Source organism: Talaromyces stipitatus, genomic scaffold, assembly GCF_000003125.1.
Source record: "Talaromyces stipitatus ATCC 10500 scf_1105507295555 genomic scaffold, whole genome shotgun sequence".
NCBI classification, from domain to species: Eukaryota; Fungi; Ascomycota; class Eurotiomycetes; order Eurotiales; family Trichocomaceae; genus Talaromyces; species Talaromyces stipitatus.
Genome location: NW_002990116.1, coordinates 1,654,820 through 1,672,575, shown reverse-complemented (window position 1 = coordinate 1,672,575; position 17,756 = coordinate 1,654,820). Strand labels below are relative to the sequence as shown.

At 44.9% G+C, this 17,756-nt stretch overlaps 7 protein-coding genes across 7 annotated transcripts, besides 2 other annotated features; 3 read left to right on the top strand and 4 right to left on the bottom strand.

Annotated features, from left to right (window-relative positions):
- Window positions 1-593: 593 nt before the first annotated feature.
- Window positions 594-633: a microsatellite.
- Window positions 633-661: a microsatellite.
- A 1,821-nt stretch (window positions 662-2,482) lies between these two features.
- TSTA_117190 (endosomal cargo receptor (Erp3), putative) lies at window positions 2,483-3,565 on the bottom strand. Its single transcript, XM_002481880.1, has 4 exons — window positions 3,334-3,565; window positions 3,070-3,258; window positions 2,723-3,002; window positions 2,483-2,667 (listed from the first exon to the last, which is right to left on the bottom strand). The coding sequence occupies exons 1-4, from the start codon at window positions 3,484-3,486 to the stop codon at window positions 2,657-2,659; spliced, it is 633 nt and encodes a 210-aa protein (XP_002481925.1). The 5' UTR covers window positions 3,487-3,565; the 3' UTR covers window positions 2,483-2,656.
- A 490-nt stretch (window positions 3,566-4,055) lies between these two features.
- On the top strand, window positions 4,056-4,394 carry TSTA_117180 (uncharacterized protein; the record flags this gene model as incomplete). The annotated part of the gene is made up of 2 exons (XM_002481879.1): window positions 4,056-4,103; window positions 4,143-4,394. 2 exons carry the CDS (start codon window positions 4,056-4,058, stop codon window positions 4,392-4,394), a joined length of 300 nt encoding a protein of 99 aa, XP_002481924.1.
- Window positions 4,395-6,639: 2,245 nt separating this feature from the next.
- Window positions 6,640-8,617, bottom strand: TSTA_117170 (aldehyde dehydrogenase, putative; the record flags this gene model as incomplete). Its single annotated transcript, XM_002481878.1, has 8 exons — window positions 6,640-6,808; window positions 6,931-7,101; window positions 7,172-7,196; window positions 7,259-7,358; window positions 7,895-7,981; window positions 8,063-8,165; window positions 8,222-8,336; window positions 8,371-8,617. 8 exons carry the CDS (start codon window positions 8,615-8,617, stop codon window positions 6,640-6,642), a joined length of 1,017 nt encoding a protein of 338 aa, XP_002481923.1.
- A 673-nt stretch (window positions 8,618-9,290) lies between these two features.
- On the top strand, window positions 9,291-11,158 carry TSTA_117160 (oxidoreductase, 2-nitropropane dioxygenase family, putative; the record flags this gene model as incomplete). The annotated part of the gene is made up of 2 exons (XM_002481877.1): window positions 9,291-10,402; window positions 10,968-11,158. The coding sequence occupies exons 1-2, from the start codon at window positions 9,346-9,348 to the stop codon at window positions 11,156-11,158; spliced, it is 1,248 nt and encodes a 415-aa protein (XP_002481922.1). The 5' UTR covers window positions 9,291-9,345.
- Window positions 11,159-11,331: 173 nt separating this feature from the next.
- Window positions 11,332-11,960, top strand: TSTA_117150 (uncharacterized protein; the record flags this gene model as incomplete). The annotated part of the gene is made up of 3 exons (XM_002481876.1): window positions 11,332-11,536; window positions 11,566-11,667; window positions 11,755-11,960. 3 exons carry the CDS (start codon window positions 11,332-11,334, stop codon window positions 11,958-11,960), a joined length of 513 nt encoding a protein of 170 aa, XP_002481921.1.
- A 533-nt stretch (window positions 11,961-12,493) lies between these two features.
- TSTA_117140 (uncharacterized protein) lies at window positions 12,494-13,162 on the bottom strand (the record flags this gene model as incomplete). Its single annotated transcript, XM_002481875.1, has 3 exons — window positions 13,045-13,162; window positions 12,823-12,967; window positions 12,494-12,760 (listed from the first exon to the last, which is right to left on the bottom strand). The coding sequence occupies exons 2-3, from the start codon at window positions 12,946-12,948 to the stop codon at window positions 12,494-12,496; spliced, it is 393 nt and encodes a 130-aa protein (XP_002481920.1). The 5' UTR covers window positions 12,949-12,967; window positions 13,045-13,162.
- Window positions 13,163-13,283: 121 nt separating this feature from the next.
- TSTA_117130 (ubiquitin C-terminal hydrolase (HAUSP), putative) lies at window positions 13,284-17,537 on the bottom strand (the record flags this gene model as incomplete). Its single annotated transcript, XM_002481874.1, has 12 exons — window positions 13,284-13,618; window positions 13,674-13,803; window positions 13,859-14,173; window positions 14,233-14,647; window positions 14,702-14,811; window positions 14,873-15,471; window positions 15,542-16,490; window positions 16,542-16,650; window positions 16,715-16,904; window positions 16,958-17,115; window positions 17,181-17,325; window positions 17,429-17,537. 12 exons carry the CDS (start codon window positions 17,535-17,537, stop codon window positions 13,512-13,514), a joined length of 3,336 nt encoding a protein of 1,111 aa, XP_002481919.1. The 3' UTR covers window positions 13,284-13,511.
- Between the last annotated feature and the right edge of the window lie 219 nt (window positions 17,538-17,756).

Sequence of the window (17,756 nt, the reverse complement as noted above, 5' to 3'; positions counted from 1 at the left end):
GGGAAGTGTCAAATACGGAGTGTGTGCCAGCAACGGCAGGCACACATTGGCAGGATTCGGCCAATCAGCGCACCAATCCCGATGATGAGCGGAGCAGCAGTCGCTGTTTTTGATAGGACGATGATATCACAGCAGAGAGGAACGGCTGGATCACCACATGAATTCATAGGACAAGACTAGGCTAGTCAGTGGGGGCTTGCGATGTATCACTATGGGGGCCTCAGGTTCCTTTTCTCGGATGAGGTCATTCAGCCTACGGAGAATTGTGTTTTGAGAACGGACCACAGTTTGAGCCAGAAGTGATGCATCATGACCCACAGATAGAGATTCACTTTCTGCACAGCTCTCCTTCAGAAAACCTACTTGTACCTTGGACTGTGTCCCTCCAGTATGACCGTATTACTAAGTACATAGTACGCCCACTACATAGCACTTACTACATAGTATGTTTAATACCCTCAATCCCAGACCATTGGCGTCACGGCCCCACTTCGCTGGATCATTGCTGTTGATAGACATCAAACATCAGCCATCTGATAATGAGATAATGCGATCATACTAGGGTCTAGACTGTGCATGGAGAAGCAGACCACATATATACGTATACATGTATCCATGTATATATATATGTATCTCTCTCTCTCTCTCTCTCTGTCTGTCTTTGATATTTTAAGAGAGCATGCAATGAACCATGAACCACGACAGAACATCTCATAGCAGCGTCATCAGGTCTCCCAGCCTCTGTACAGTATTTTGGGCTTCCCAGAAGGATCAAACAAACTTTGCGATAGCTCCATTATCTCAGCTGGTGGCGCTTTCAGCGACCTTCGTCCGGCTTCTACCATCTGATAACACTCGACGCATAGCATTAGTAATATTGTGCATATCGGACTGTGCGAAAGCGTATGGGTTGATGGTTGTACATAGTAGAGAATAATACATGCAGCTCGTCGATCCGGTGACGTTGCGGCTGCTTCTTAGCGTCTGCTTTGACGTCACTGCGCACTCGTACTTGCCTATTCAGGAAAGACGGGGCATGCAGGGCGGGCGCTATACCCGATCTGGAGACGGCTTCCACAAGTTGTGTCCCGTTTGGGCACAGAGTTCAAGCCACGTCCTGGCACTAGTCTACCAATGGATGCATACCAAAAGCGGGGGGCGGAGAAGCAATTCCGGTGTTCCAGCCACATCTTTTATGTTCCGAAATCAATATAAATTGAATTCCTCCAGAACCTTGTAACTACATATTAATGCCCGAGCTCAGAACTGGATCTCGGCAGGTTCACAATGCATTTTTGCCATGGCAGGTGACCCGAATATATTGCACTTGTCGTGCGGACGAGGTACGGCTAGAACTTTGGACTGCACGTGATACTCTTTCCGATTGCTGTCTCTCAATACACGGCACAGATCCGAAGCAGCAAGGTAACTCTGCACGAACGAGGGTCGGCAGGGTTTGGCAGATTCTGGAAGAAAAGGGTGGGTCTACATATCTGGAAGAGAGTGCTTCCGAGGACAAATGCCACTATGATCATGACACTTATGACACTATGACACTAAAAGGCCACATGCAGCTTTCTTGATAACAAACGACTTAACAAGACGCAGATGTGGGTGATCTTTCAAAAGGGAAGGGCACGCTCAAGGGGTGAGTGAATAGCCAGGGCTCTAGAGATCGTTCGGTATATTGAATCTATCGAACATATACCAATTTTCAACTATTCAACGATATCGGTATATTCACTCGAATTGCCTTGGTCTGGGTAACACTCAAGAATCAGATGGGGGCAGCGGCTAAATCGAGCAGTCGGAATGGCGCTTGTCTTGTGGCGCCGCCATAAACCTGCGGCTCGCCTTATTCGGGTTGATTTCGGGGTTTGGATGCCCTGGTACCAAGATAACAGCCCTACTACTCCGTATACAGCTTGATTACCGTCAGCAGATCTTCTATAGCCTTCAGTGTCTGGCTCTGATGGGTCCGCATTGATGACCTCCTTGAACTCTGTAACATCCTTCTGCTCCCGTTAATTCACCCGATAGGACAGCTGGATTGATCTACACGACCAGTCTAGACTCTGAAAGATCCTTGAACCGATGATTGCAAACCACGAAACGCAGCTGGTCCCACCCGTTGGTATACATACATCCGCCACGGGACAAGTTCACATTCGACACCTGCTTGAGAATTGAAAACCTCTCGTGACGGTGCAGGCCGTGCTCTTATAAACACATTCTTAACGGACAGATACACCAGCCTCCTGACTCGATGCCCAACGACCGAACATTATGATTCTACCTGAAAACGTCTTTCAATGGGTGTTCATTAAATTCATTCACTCATTCTATACAATGACCCCAATGAGATGCAAGTGGGCTAACCCAGGTATGTCCAGTCAAAGAGTGACAAGACTCACCTCCGTATTCGATTAATCGCCATGATGCCAGGAAACTACGGATCGTACAAGACGAGAAGTAAAAACTTAAAGTGATGTATCCATGTATTCATGCATTTAGTACCAATCCTTTCCACTAGTGCATAAGAACCAATGCTCCTCGCAATCCCGCAAATATCAAACAGTACACGCCAGGAAGTTTCGTTAAACCAAGCACATTTCTCACTAATGTCGAGTATATAACATATATCGCAATCTCATGATCATACATAACCTAGACATAAATCAGTTAGATCCAAACAGTTTCCAAAACGGTCGATAGAACTCACCTTTCCTAGCTCCCTGGAAAAAGAACCGCACGATAAACACCTGCAACCCAGCCATAGAAACCATCATCAAACTCTCAATAACGCTAAAGTTAAAAATACGTCTCTCGGTGCTGCGCACGGTGCTAAAGTTGCGGTTTTCACGCGTTCGGAAGTATTTCTGATTTCGCGAGATGGTCGATAGGAGATGGGAGATCTTTGTGATGGATTCTTCGACAGCGTCGGCTTGTTCGGGACTGGCGCCTTGTCGTGATGGTAGTTCGGCTTTTTGTTCGTTTTCGACCTGTGACCAGGCATTAGATGGTTGATGCTTTTTTTTTTTTTTTTAGATATCGAGCAAGTGAGCGTACCGCAATCTCAAAATCGACCAACTTCTCCGCAAAGGTTGACATTTCATTGCTGAAGCAGAAGCTATATTCACCAATACTCTGCGCAGTAAAAACGTAATCGCCCTGTCGTTCCTTGGTTCCTCCCAGAATCACTTTGTCAAGGGGTCCGGCGACTTGATAATCGATATCGAAGGAGCCGCCCGATTGTACCTGGCATCGATTCCATCCATTAGTCACCATCATTACATATGACTGAGGTTTTCAGTTTAAATGGAGACAACTTACAGCAAAGTAAAAAGCAACCTTGACATCCTTCTGTGTCACATCAGCATAAAAGCACGCTTTCTCGTTAGCATCGAGCTTGTATGTCAACGCTGTCGCCGAAGCGGATGGAATCAGCGTGGTCAAAAGACCGGCCACTAGGTTCTGGACGCGCATTGTATTGTATATTCTCTTTATCAAAGCTGGAAAGAGAAGGATGCCCAATGCGAACAAGTTGCTCGGATTGATTTGTTGTTTGGCTTTCTCCTGAATTGTCGGAATTGGACAACTAGCGGGTTCGTTGTTTGTTTTGTTTGTATTGATGCCTGAGGCATGAATAGAATGTTTCCGTCCCGGCTAGGGTTAGGTCTAGGGCTATTATCGACTGTATCGGGCGACATTAATTAACCTGACTGCGAAAGATGAATCAACATCTAGTCTAGATTATTCTCTATTTCTACCTTTTAGCTCAAGACTCCATCTATATGTACTCATAAGAGCCCTTCTATCGCCCTACTACGCTGCAACCTAAGTACTAGCAACAGCTTCTCCTTCTTCAGCAGGACTGTCATCATAGGATACAACACTCCTGCGATTATCATCAAAAAATAAATGCTACTTATAAATTCAGAATTTAGTTTTATAGAGGTCGTCTGACTTTTCAGTTCTGATTACCATCGGGGCCGGCTTGTTCGCTCAGGTGGGGGTATAGCATACTCCTCTCTTCCGAGTTTCCACCGCAGGATATGGCAGGATCAATCAGATTCATCAACGTAGCTCAAATTGGTGGCTTGGTAATTGCTCTCTCTATTTCCGACACTGTGTTTCGGAAGATCGCCATCAGTCTTTTGAGTAAACTTTTTACTGCCTTGGGATTTTCTACCGATCCGATCAACGGTGCTGTCATCAGATCTCAGAGCACTTTGTTCGAAAATTTGCCGGGCAATGTGCGAAATGAGACTATGTTAGTCCCAAATTCTGACGGTAAACATGAGAGAGGAGCCGACAAGCATGACAGGCCTGGTATGGGAAGGGCCCCTGGCGACAAAGCTCCAAAGATGCCAGGATTGATGTATAAGGCCTGAAGTATGTAGTTAGAATCGGAGTAGAATACACTGAAGAATGAAATGACGTACCATCTCCAATTTGCTCTCGAATCAGAAAATTCATCATGGGTCTCAAAGTTGTTCCAGCTCCCCAAAGTGCCCCCGTACCACCCATATACCCAGGACGTCCATTAGGTTCAACGTTGAGATATAGTCCCTCACCGCCGATACCAGCAATGATTCATCACACAATAAGGGCGTCCATGTTAGGGGCGGTACCGCAGACAGCACTACCAACACAGAACATTACAATGCTTCCCAGATGAAGCCACTTGACATGAAACGTCCCGTGAGCTTTCCCACTCAAAACGACATCAACTTTACAATCATCATCTCATGTTGACTGACATTTATAAAAGCAATATTGCGGCAACATTTCCCACAGGAAATTTAGTACTTCTACAAGCTACACATGTATCTATCCCCCGTCGCCATAGGTGTGAATAGTATTCATGGAGTATATACTACTGAAAAATGCTCCATCTCCAGAGCTGGCCTGAAAACGGCGTATGAAACAACATAGTCAAGTAAATGAATCAAACTGATAATAAAATACCTTCATTTCCTGCTTAAAAAATGACTACAGGCTAACAAAGGACTCTGACGCCGGTGGGAGAATAAAAAGAAATTCAGGGGCCTGGGGATAAGAGCCGGGTGGGAGAAGCCGAGTGGGTGGCAGCGGGCCGCGATCTCCGAGCGAGTGGACCAATTCAGCCCACATAGCTTTATTTCATCGTTTTCATTGGTTCATTTGTTGCAGGCACAGTGGGTCATTATCTGACCCCGCCGAGATCGATCTACCATAAAATGATGATACACTAGACTAAGTCGCTCGTCGCTGTATCAAAATTGTTCTGCCCTCTTCTATCTATTACATAAGCTTTGATTTCATTTAACGTACTACACGGGTCATTCGGCCACACGGGTCATTCGGTCACCCGCAAGTCCCATACAAAATGACCTTCTTTAACATCTTGATTTCTCAACGGATTCATATATAAACCATATCTTAGACTTTACGCATGATTCGCTATATGAATCCTTATCAGAAATATCAATTTGGAAGTGCGCCTCTTCTATAAGTCTTGAGATACTAGAAACTAGCCAAGTTATTAATGTAAATTCAATGACAGAGGGTTCTTAATATTTTTAGAGTTTTTAAATCCAGATATATATTATGATACCTATATTATAAGACATATTCAACTTTTAGATACGGTTTATATATAAATCTGTTGAGAAATCAAGCTGTTAAAGAAGGTCATTTTGTATGGGACTTGCGGGTGACCGAATGACCCGTGTGGCCGAATGACCCGTGTAGTACGTTAGTGACTGTCTTATCAATGTCAACTCATCCGACAGAATGAGTACCAAGTTTGACACACTACCAACACTTATTTCATCTTTGATCGCCAGCTATGCACGTATCTCATAGTTAACCGCCCAGTTTAGCAATACCTAGGTAGTATGCGATGCATGGTCACTTATTTCCTCTAGGTCCAGCTTGAATCACGAAAGAGTTTGAGAAATCTGTCACTAGTGAACAAGGTGTGTTATTATACTGTTATACAAACTACTATATACTTACACCAGAACCATGATACGTAACCAAAAGGGTCCTGCTTTTATTAGCTTCATCCATGATACCCACTGCGTTGAGTCATACACAAGGATATCACCAGCAACCTCGGAGTAGTACTCCTCGACCGTGCCGCTCCACTCACTGTTGCTCATTATTTGGATAATCTCCTTGTTGGAAATGTGACCAGGTAAAGCGCCACTATCGGTTCCAGTGTACGTACACATCTCATTGTAGCAGCCAGCCACAGACATCCGAAATCATCGCATAAAATGGTTGGCCAACCATTATCATATTGGCAGGAACACCTGCTTTTGTTATCAGGGAGAATGCTTACTGAATCTCCGTCATATTAATCTGTGAGCAATAACCTGGCTCATTTTATATATAGGAAAGTTTTATAAATAGTAGTATGAGGCCGGTGCAGTGATGGAAATGGAGCGCCTGCTTGACAGAACTGATCGGACTTCTTTGAGGAATAGAAGATAGTTGTCGCCGTCCTCAGGACTACCTCTGGTGATGCCAGGAATGATAGAAGGGCCGGGATATGCACAGTCAAAGCGAATTCCCCTGGAAATCATGAGATTGAAAAAAAGTTACAATGTTGGTTGCAAAAATGGTACGATTGGCAGAGGTAATTCCTTGTCAGAATATTGGGAACGTTGACGGGTCTGTCGAAAATGTCCAACCTCTGAATGACACAATCCTGTCGAATCCCTCGGTTACTGTAAATTCTTGAAAGACATCAGTGCCCCCCTCAATGCGGACGTCGTAGTCACTGGTAATATTGGCAAAGGCAGAGTGCACAGGTGTACTGGTTCGGAATATCGCTAGGCGGCATGTAGAGGCATGGTCTGTAAGTTATCGGTCCGTGAATTAGAGATGGCCTTCAGAATTCGCAGTCTCGTAGGAACGTGGGCTTTTTTAGACGCATACCTCTCGTTGTTAAAATTTTCATAATATCCCATGAGAGCAAACTTTGCTGGAGGCTGAGATGCAACGATCTCGGTCCCACAGTTGGATATACATCCATTGCTACCAGGAGCCGCAGTCCCTGGTGCGCCAGTAACGGACGAACTGGGGGTGCAAAAATCCGATGTAATGCCACTAAGAGAATTAAGTACATTAGCTTTCTCAATGCGAGTTTACCAGAATCGTGTTTTCAGCAAGATCATACCACTGTCCCCATACGTCGCAACAGACTGACAAACAGATTAGCTTCCTCATATCAGTCCAACTAGAATCTGGAATGACTGACACATACCATTTAGCAGGCATGGATTTAAATTTGGCCAGTCGGTATAGTTTGCCGGAAAGACAGTGTTATGACTTGTGGCCCGCACACCGCATTCTTTAAGTTGTCTCTACATAAATCATTTCAGGGTTAGTGCCTCGTTCTGGAAATGCGATGTCTCGCGTCTTCAAGCTTCCCCTCTTTCTCTGTAGATACGCATCCAGCTAAGCGGGCGGAAGAGCAATAAGCTTGATGGTTGATGATATCTCAGTCTTATTAGGGATAGCAAATCAGGTGCATATTACCGTGAGACTATATCAGGCCGTTTTTTCCCTTTTAAACCGAGGTAATTCTCGCATTTTATTCTTACATTTCATTGAATCGATTGTGTTTAATAATCGTTACAGGATTTTTCATCCTGTAACCTATCAGATAATTCACCATTTTAGGGCTGGCAGTGTACGCGTTCGAATTCCAATCTGAATAGGTAAGCAATCCTTCCAAGGTTTAGGTTTCGATACTGTGCACCTAGGTTCGAATCAACTGTGAAGACGCCCAATATATCACAGGCCATATGACTAGGTATCTGTTATCAAAGGACTCTACCACATGGCTTCAGTTATATTGCTTTCATTGTCTCCATGTAGCATTGAATGGGTCATTTACTGTTGGTTGTGGCTCCGGTACTCCGCCGAGATCGAACGCGGGGCACGACATAGATACGGTATATAGTGGTTGACACAGAAGTTCATCCTTTGTTCAACCCTCAGCAACTTATGAGCCCGGATTGCTCACCTCAACAATTGAGTAGTTTACTCGAAGTTAAGTATTGACAGGTTTGCTCTCCACATAGAATTTCGGTGTGACATCTGCAAGCGTGTGTCTCTCAAGAATAATATAGCTATTTGATAGATCTTCCGTCTTCGTAAGAGTAATACTAACTTAGTAAGTTATATCTGAATCTGTAGGAGTGGATTCTACCCTTGAATATACCGTTTGTAATACGTGCTTTTACAGATGAGACGGCATGATAACCTGATTTCCAGAGTCAGTATTTTCTCGGCGTCAAAGGCTTGTGACTGTCTTTTTCTGCGCGTAAAATGCCAGCCTGGGCTTTCCGTAGGACGTGTTTGCTCCCCCACCTGCGATGATCTTTTTATTCCCAGTGAATGAGAACATGGGAAGCCGGACTAGGATTACAACATTGATACCAACTTGTCCTGCTTCGACATTCTTTTGAAAGTATGCAGCTGATGATCCCGATTCGGTAAAAATAGATACCCCATTGCCATACTCATTTGCGTTAAGAAGCTGTACGGCCTTTTCTAGGGTGTCTACGGAAAGGCAGACCAAAACGGGACCGAACAATTCTTCCTTGTAACATGCCATATGAGTTTTGACGTTCGTGATGACAGTGGGTGCCACCTAGAGAGGAAATTTGCAGACAGAAAAGGGGAAGCATTGGTAGTCGTCCTTCGTAGCCGGATCATGGACCTGAATCCATTGGGTAGCCTTGGAAATCATAATCAATGAAATTAGGACTGTCGGTAGGAGAGGTAATAAGATCATGCGTCATGCGCGAGACGGTTGAAGCAGTCCCCGTAGTGTTGTTAGCCATTTTCTTCCAATGACGAGATGTGCACGAAATACAAATATTGAGGGCACGGAGGTGAAGATAATTATTGAAAAATAATAAACTCCTGAGTGTAGTGGCTGGGTGCTATGTATTATTCGTTGGAGGAGCTGTTAAATCAGTCACTACATGTATCGACGGGATCTACGGTTGAACGGATATTGCGGTTCGTTTTCCGATATTACAATCCAATCGTTCAATATGTAAGTGTCGACAGTCATCTTTACGACTCCAGGTCTCTACACGTTCTGATTCAAACAACCCCGCAACCCCAGCTTGTCCGATTAGAAGATGCTGAGGCGCGTTGTGATATTTGTGTCTCGACTATTGCGGAGTGTCCACGAGCTATTGTTGCCAGGGTCTTCTTGAAGATCGCTGACTTGACAACGAACAGTAAAGGCCCGCACAGTTTTCTTACCAAGACTCCTCCACTTATTTTATAGCTTGATCCCTTCTCATATTTCCTCCACACATCATACTCAATATGTATTCCCCTGGCAACCTGCCCAACCACATAGGTGCCGACTACCCTTGGGTAGTGTCCCCGCTCATAGTATCGGCACCCATGGCCAAAGTCGCGATGCCCAAACTCGCCGTAGCTGTTTCCAAAGCCGGAGGCTTAGGGTTCATTGCAGCAGGATATCATAGCGACCATCTCGAGGATCTGCTGGAGGAAGCTGAGGACCTACTCCAGGAAGGAGAAACAGATGCTCCAGTAGGGACTGAGACTAAAAGTCCAAAGTTCCTACCTGTCGGCGTGGGGTTCATAACGTGGAGCGCGTCATTGGAAACAGCCCTTCCATCTTTCTCCAGATACTGTCCTGCTGCTGTCTGGCTGTTTGCTCCACCAACAGGCTTCCAGGACCTTATTCCCTGGGCCACCAAAATCAGAGAAGCCACCGCATTTGGGACCAATATCTGGGTCCAAATCGGATCCGTGAAAGATGCGGTTGAGGTAGTTGAAGCCATCGATCCGGATGTTATTGTAGTCCAGGGACTGGATGCTGGTGGGCATTCGCTAGCCAAAGCAGCCAGTATTGTCTCCCTTGTTCCAGAAATTAACGATAAACTTCGAGATCTTCGTCCCTATCCACGTAAACGAGCTCACATTCTAGCTGCTGGTGGAATCAGTGACTATCGAGGGGTCGCCGCATCTATAGCTCTTGGAGCACAAGGATGTGTTCTTGGAACACGTTTCCTTGTCAGTCCCGAATCTATGATCGCTCGGGGTTATCAAAAGGCAATACTTGATTCCTCGGATGGAGGCATTAGTACAGTTCGGACAAAGATTTACGACAAAGTTCGTGACATTCAGGGCTGGCCAGAGGGCTACGATGGCCGCGGTCTGATAAATAAGACCTTTACTGACCATCTATGTGGCCTCAGTGAAGTCAAAAATCGCGAGCTCTATCGTGAGGAGCTGAATCAGGGCGACAAGGGATACGGACCCAATGGAAGACTTACAACATATGCTGGCACCGGGGTTGGGCTGATCAGAGAAGTAATCCCTGCAGGGGATATTGTCAGGTCTTTGCGTGAAGGTGCCCGCAGAATTATGCATGGGCAGTATCAATCCAAGCTATAGAGAGATGGTGCCTAGGGAAGGGTTCATCTCAACTAGATAGACATATGTAATCTCTCGGGATCGGATCTTTTCCTACATACTATTATCAATATGATCGCCTTCGGTTGAATACACAACGGAATAGAAGTGTTATATTTTGAAGATGATCCTGGAGAAAGAGAATCTTTCACGTAATATTCAATACCTTTACGCTTTTCAACCTCTTCGACCACTTTAACGGTATTGACCATATGAGCACTTTGTTCGATGCGGATGAGTAGTAGACATGTCAACGACGAATGCATTTAAGGTATCTGTAGCTTCGATCGAGTACGTATACCTAGGGACTTTTAATCTCAACTTGAAAAAGGCATATCAAGACAAGACCTCTTGCAGGTTGCGGTTTAACGATCAGTCGCATTAATTCCGGGTAATCCTAGATCTATTTTCATTTGACTTACGATAACTTATATATAGACAGTAATTTAAGCCTGCATATCAAGTTTTCGGGTCTTATATATGTAATAAGTAATTGGTGTTAGCTGGTTTGTCACAAACATCACCCCAGATCAGTACGACATTGTCAGGAAAAAATCTGATTGAGGCGATGCGAGAATTTTTGGTAGAGAACTTCACATCAGACGTGCAAGACTCCTGGACTGCAGCCTGTGGCCAACTCGCCGGGCTCATGATTCAGAAAAAGAACTCGCTTTATGGCCAATATGAGGAATGAAAAGACTGGAGAGACTCTCACATTGTCAATATTTTGCGTGAATCAAATGAGATATCCTCGCTTTATATCTCTCCCGTCTATGGAAGCCCCTTCCTGCCTTCGTGCCTGGCCAATACGTCTCTATTTGTGCCCGTGTACCACAACTCGGGTACTTGTAGGCATGACAATACTCAATGAGCGAAATTACCTTGCCTGACTATTACCATATTAGTGGGAAGCGTGAACGGGGCCAGCGATTCGCACCCGGTCTACTGTCCAATGCTTTCCACGGTTTTGAAGCTCCTGGCCAGATTGTGCAAGTTTCACATCCTCGAGGGCACTTTTTCTTGAGCAGCGTTCGTAAGAGCTCGTTAAATGTTCTCATTGCCGACGGCGTTGGTATAACCTCATTGTTGTCTATATTGAAGTTTCTCGCTCCAGCTGCATCCTCAACGAAGCGTCCTATTCACCTGGTCTACGCCACGAGAACCACGGCGGCGCGGGCCTTCTTCAAGAAATTACGGAAGCCAGTCTCTCCAATACTCTAGTCAAAGCCATATACTTTGTCTAATCTCCCGTGGCGAGTGGCCAGATTGGTAGGGACTACCATCATGTAGGTCGCATCGATCTCCAACGTCTTAACACGCACCGGATCTTGAATGATCCGCGTACGGAATACTACATATGTAGACTATCTCCATTTCTCAAAACAGTTAAGAGCTCTCTGCTCATTCAGGCGGTAGGGCCGTCCCAGATTAGAATGGAGGTCTTTGGACCTGGTGGCTTTGTGGAAACAGCATCTAGGCCCCGGTCACAGTTGTAAACCTCTCTGAATGAGAACCTTAGGTATCGATATCCTTTTCAAGTTGAACTGAGTGTACAGTTATAGAAATAAAATATTTTATTCTCACATGTCCAACTATACGCAATCCCATTTCCTCTTAGTCAAATATCACGCAAATATTAGCAAATTAACCTATTTAGACGAGTTACTTGATAACTATCGCGGCGAAAAACCCTTTACCCCAATCCTTCTCTCAAGCTGAGTTTTATGGAAGCCGGTATATGTGAGGCTGCTGAAGGAGTACAGTTCTTTGCCATGGTCTGACACTGGAAAGGATCAATGTGGAAGACAATTTTCCGGTTGGATAGTAATATTGATTTGTACTCTATTCCATTGATGTATACCCTGGGCGACTTTCTCCTTTTCTATTTACTTACGGATTCGCCGGAATGTTTATCATCATATCAAATTGCTGTGCGAAGCTAATACGTATATCTCGATAATTTGAGATATTTCAGATTTAGTATATTTCAATCAGGTGTCTGCGCATGAATCATCTTCTTGAAGATTATTCACAGTTGCCCAGTTAAAAACTGAGCGACACCCATCCCGAAGCTCCAATCCGCGGGAGTATTTTGAGCGCAGCAAACAATCAAATCCTCTCCAGAGAGACCACACTTTTGGAAAAGACTTTCGTGAAGCGCTTTGAAAACTTCTTGCTTTTGCTGATCATTCCTACCTTGCTGAAAAATTTGAATGATCACAAGGTCCTTGCTTCGGCTAAATCCCAAGTTCGTATCCTCACATATGAGCTCATAATCTTCATGTTGGGTAATAATCTACAACGTGGGCGCGAATAGTCAGCAAAATGTACCAGAATGATTGAAAGCAAAATGATTACCTGATATCTGTCACGCTCTGGAGCATTGAAATGATCCCGCATCGCCTGCTGAATGACATCCGCCAATACTTTCAACTCATCAGGAGACCTGGTCCCTCTAACAACATCGATTTTAACGAGTGGCATGTTTTGAAATTATAATTCACTTGATTTAGAAGACGGCGTTCAGATTAGACTAAGGTCGATCAATAATATATGCAGCTGGGTTTCTTTTATACTGACCAACTGAGTTGCATTTACCGCAGAATCCGCTCTGCCCGACCTCCACATCCATAGAAACGATACTTTGCAAGAGAAAAAGGGCTAGACTAATAGTAATCCTATCTCTTATGAGAAGATTGTACTCTGCTTCGAAGTCAACGTATGTGATTGAACACACAAAGTTGCAAATCATTGGTCTGCTCGCAACCAGAATCTAGAACCCGCAGCACCCGCACATGCCGTTTCTCCGCTGTGGAGAGTCCGTGATTTGCATAGAGGTAGTGGTTGCCAGGTATTCCGTAGCATAAGATATCACCCATAACATAAATACCATAATGGAATATTGAAGTATGTCTTATTTAACGATAGCGCTATATGAATCCTCTGGGTGGCAGCCTTCGAGTAAAAACTATCTTTCCAAAACATGCACCCAGTACCTCCCCGTTGACAGCGTACATACCCAACAACGCCGATGTGAGTTTCTCCCCTTATTTAATTGAGAATGTTTCACCTCTCCAAAAGCTTCGGTTCTTATTCACATGGTCGAGTCCCAAGGAATCATTAGCCTCCGTGGCCACATCGGAAAGAATATCATCTACGAGTTTGTCAGTATATAGCTAGCTTTCATCTCAAGAGATTTTTCAACATACCATCCTCTAAATATCTTGTATTTTGGTAGATTCCCTGAGGAACCACGGCGAACTTGATCTTCTCAAATTGCTTGCCTTTGATGCCAGTCCGTTTGGACAATCGTTCTTTGGTCTGTTTGAAAATCTCGCCCTGCAACTCGTGTTAATCGTGTGCCTATAAGTCTTATATCATACCTAGTACTTACAGGCTTGACAACGAATTTAAAGGGGATGCCATGCGACTTGGTTGGTTCCCGGTCAAAGTTAAACGCCGTAATGAGACGCTCATCACCTTTCATATTGAGCTCTTCCTCTGGGATTTTCTCTGCGTAAAGCGACACGTACTCATTCAATCCAGTAATGGTAAGATCGTGTCGAAGCTCCTTGTGTAGCTTGCCGTTCTGTACCTCATAGATCCGAATGGCCTGCATTGACTCGTCATCGATATCGGCCTTTTTCTGGAGAGCGGCTAATACGTCGTTTACAGTGCCGGTCCTAGGTACAAGCAGTTCATATGTTGTCTGCGAGCAATCTAGTCAGTATATATACAGTGCACCAAATACCGAGATAAAAACTGTACCTCCTTGTTGATACCGTCGATGAGCCAAGTCACCTTCAGGGTCTTCTTCGTTTCATATTCACTAAGACTCGTGTCGAGAACTTCGTAGTAAAGCGCATCTGGTAGATGCATGCTGTACCCGTAGCTTCCATACTGTCCGTTTAGGATCTGAAACAATGTCTGGTTGATGGTTCGTTTGATGGGTTGTTTTGGTTTGCCATTGTTCGCGAGCACAGGAGAAAACCGAAGATGACTGTAATCGACGCCTAGATGCTCGCCAACTTTCTTTGCAAATTGCTCGTACGTCATCTTGCGACTAAGGGTGAGGACAAATTCATCTCCCTGTCTCTTCAAGGGAGCGAACTTCACTTTCATTCTGTTCAAGAGATAGTCGTAATACTGCCGAGTCTCTGTATACAATACAGTGGCAGGAAGTCTGAGATACGATTAGTATTGACCAATGCATGTGCCATGATAAATGAACACTTACTCAGCCTCTTTATACGTTCGTTGAAATGTAATGATGTCTCCATCCTGTATCTCAGACTGATGAAAAGTCTGCTTAGGCTTCATTGGGTCAACCATCGTGTGTTTGATTTCCTTCGAAGAGTAAACAATATTAGCTAGTCGCATTCGAAGACAGTTGTTTGTGCAAACATACCTCAAAAAGTAGGAATTCAGTCCCTGGGGCCCAACCCATCTTCTCTAGAATAATAGGTGCAAGATCTGCCACTTTTTGATTTTTACGAACATACACTGAACCAACACCTGTCAAAGTCTGAGCAGGCACGTCAAAATGTTTCAAAAATACGAGGACAGAGGAGCTAGACTCCGGCCACGACACCACGCCATCCGACCCTGGTTCTCCGACTTCCATCCACACTTTAAGAGGGTTATTCTTGGTGGAAAGTCGGCTCCAGGCTTCTTCCATAGTTATATCCGGATTCGGAATAACCTGATCGGGACGGATTGTCTTGTTTTGTCGGTTAACCATGACCCAAAGGCGTACTCGCTTGGGATCCAGCCCTCTCTCCTCAGCAAGCTCCTGCGCAAACTCGCCAACCTTTTTTGCACGGAGAATGCGGTATGATTTGGGTAGGGCCGGATCTCCACTTGGAAGGTCAGAACTGGTAAGATCGAAACCATGATGAGCTTGGAAAGTCGTGTCATCAAGGACTCCGACATTCATATATAAGTGAGCCTCCTCTCTTTCCTTCCTCCTTCGAGCCAATTCAGCACGTTCTTCTACCAAGCGTCTTTCTGCAAGTGAAATTACAGTCAGTCAGCGATTCGGTATTAGACAAGAACCATGACTTGTACAAGTCCCTACCTATATGTGATGGAACATCCTCTGTGGTTATAGGAAGCAGCACGTCATCTAATCGAGTTTTCCGAATGTACACCAACATGTATGCATTCATCGAGCGCTTTGTCGACAAACCTCTAGCATACTGTTGCCTCATAGCTATCGAACCGTTGGATAAGTCATACTCTCCGCCAAAATTCTCCTCGAGGACTTCCTTGTCGCTGGCACGAATAACTTTGTCGTCATCAAACCGGTAGAAATGGCCATCTTTAGTGGGCTTCAAAAATGCGTAATAATGTCCAGCATTAAAATCCCCACTATGCACCAAAACCCCATGAAGCTGATACTCCCATGATTCGGATTTGTCTGCATCTTCTGATAGGTATGGACTGAGATCAATGTCCATTGGGAATGTGTGGCGGTCGTTGATTTTCATCATGGCATCCCGATTGATGTCGTATTCAAATCGTTTCAAGTGAAGATGTAGTACAGGAGGAAAACTTTCGAATATCACACCTTTCTTGGCGTCCTGTAGGCCATATGGCGGACCAGCATCATACTTATTCTCACCTTCAAGTGTTTCGACTTGAATATAATCTTTGAAGCTGTCATCTAAGGTCTTGTTGCCTCGGACATTGAGTTGAATATCCCAGAACTCCTCAACGCGAGACGACTCGTAATTTACGTTGATACAGGAAAGATATGTTTTCGTCTTTCCCACAAACAGATCTGGAAGGGCCTTCTCAGCAGGTGTTCCTTTCATCTTTTCCTCAAGTCTTTCCATCAATTTCCGACATAATTCCTGAACGTCTTGTTGTTCGAATATTTGTCTGGATTCCCAGCCGAAAGATGCCGTGAGTTCCGTGGTTGAAACGGCGTTCTCGTTTGTTTGAAGATTGAAGAATAGCCGCTGAAGGGTCCATGCACTGTTTTCTCTTGTGGCCTCCTCCTCGGTTGGAATTTGATATACAGCCTGCGAAATTAGTATAAAAACCCCTTTTGTGTCTTCCAGTAAACAACATACCTTTCTAAATGCGTTTGTAAAGTACAATGACTGAAGTAGAGAGTTGAGATAGCAAGTTGCACCTTGATTTCGCAGACCTACCATTCCGGTCTCTTTCTTCGAATCGTAGCTACGAAGAAGGTTTGTTAGATAACGTCTATAAAAGAAACCAATCGGGATGCGGCACGACGTACTTCTGGAAGCTATGCCATAGAACTCCTGTGGGATCTTTCACGATCCGAACATAGGCAGTTACCATTGCTTCATCGTTCTGGACCAAAGGTATTCCTCGACCATCCCACTGCAGATTAAATAGCTTCCTCAGTTCGGCAAATCGAGTGAAACCCCAGTCGGCTTCCTCAGCGTTGAATCGATGCGTGGCAACTTCGATGATCGTCAGCGCGTCTAACAAGAAGGCGGAAGTGGTTGTCGCTTACCATGTGACACATATATGGAAGGATCGTTTACATTCCACAACACTAGAGAGAACTGGACGCATGCATACCAATTTTCGGGTGGCTCCTTTTCCCAGGCTTGCTCAAGATAAAAGGAAGCATGGTCAACCTGATTGCCGTAAGGGAAGAAGAGAATCCGCCTAGCAGACCATTAGAGATGATTCGAGCAGCTCCAAAGGACAATAATCCAGTAAGATGTACACACCATGGAGCTCCTCCACATTCAAAGACAGGTCCATGCTCTTTCTTCTTCAGCTTCCGCCAATCTTTAATATGCCATGTATGATAAGCCTCAGCTTCGGTCTCTAATTCGGGATCCTTAGGAAGGACTCGTGTCATCATGGCTGGAACTGTTGAAGGAATAGAATGTCAGATTCCAGCTGTAAATTTCTGAACCACCGGGCTTGTTTTTCACGGCCTTCAGGAGCGCGGAGAGGGAAAGGTGTGACGTACAGTCGTTCGCCAGCGGCTCGGACTCGGGTTCATCCTCAGAACCTGAGCGAGACACGACAATAACATCGGTGCGATCATTGTTGTATTGGTCATATCCATCGTAGAGCATCTCGCTCTCCCCAAGCTATATCGGACAAAGTGGAAAAGAGTAATAATTAGCCTTAGGTCTTTCGCGGTGTAAGAGTCGCAGTGGTAGAGTGTGCTTATGGTTCGATGCAGGGTGCTTGTTGACTGAGTGGAAGCTGTGTGGGCTAGGTTGCTGATATGTATGCCGGAACGGCGGAGTCGAAAACATAGATGAGCTCGCACTTACATTGTCCATGGAGGG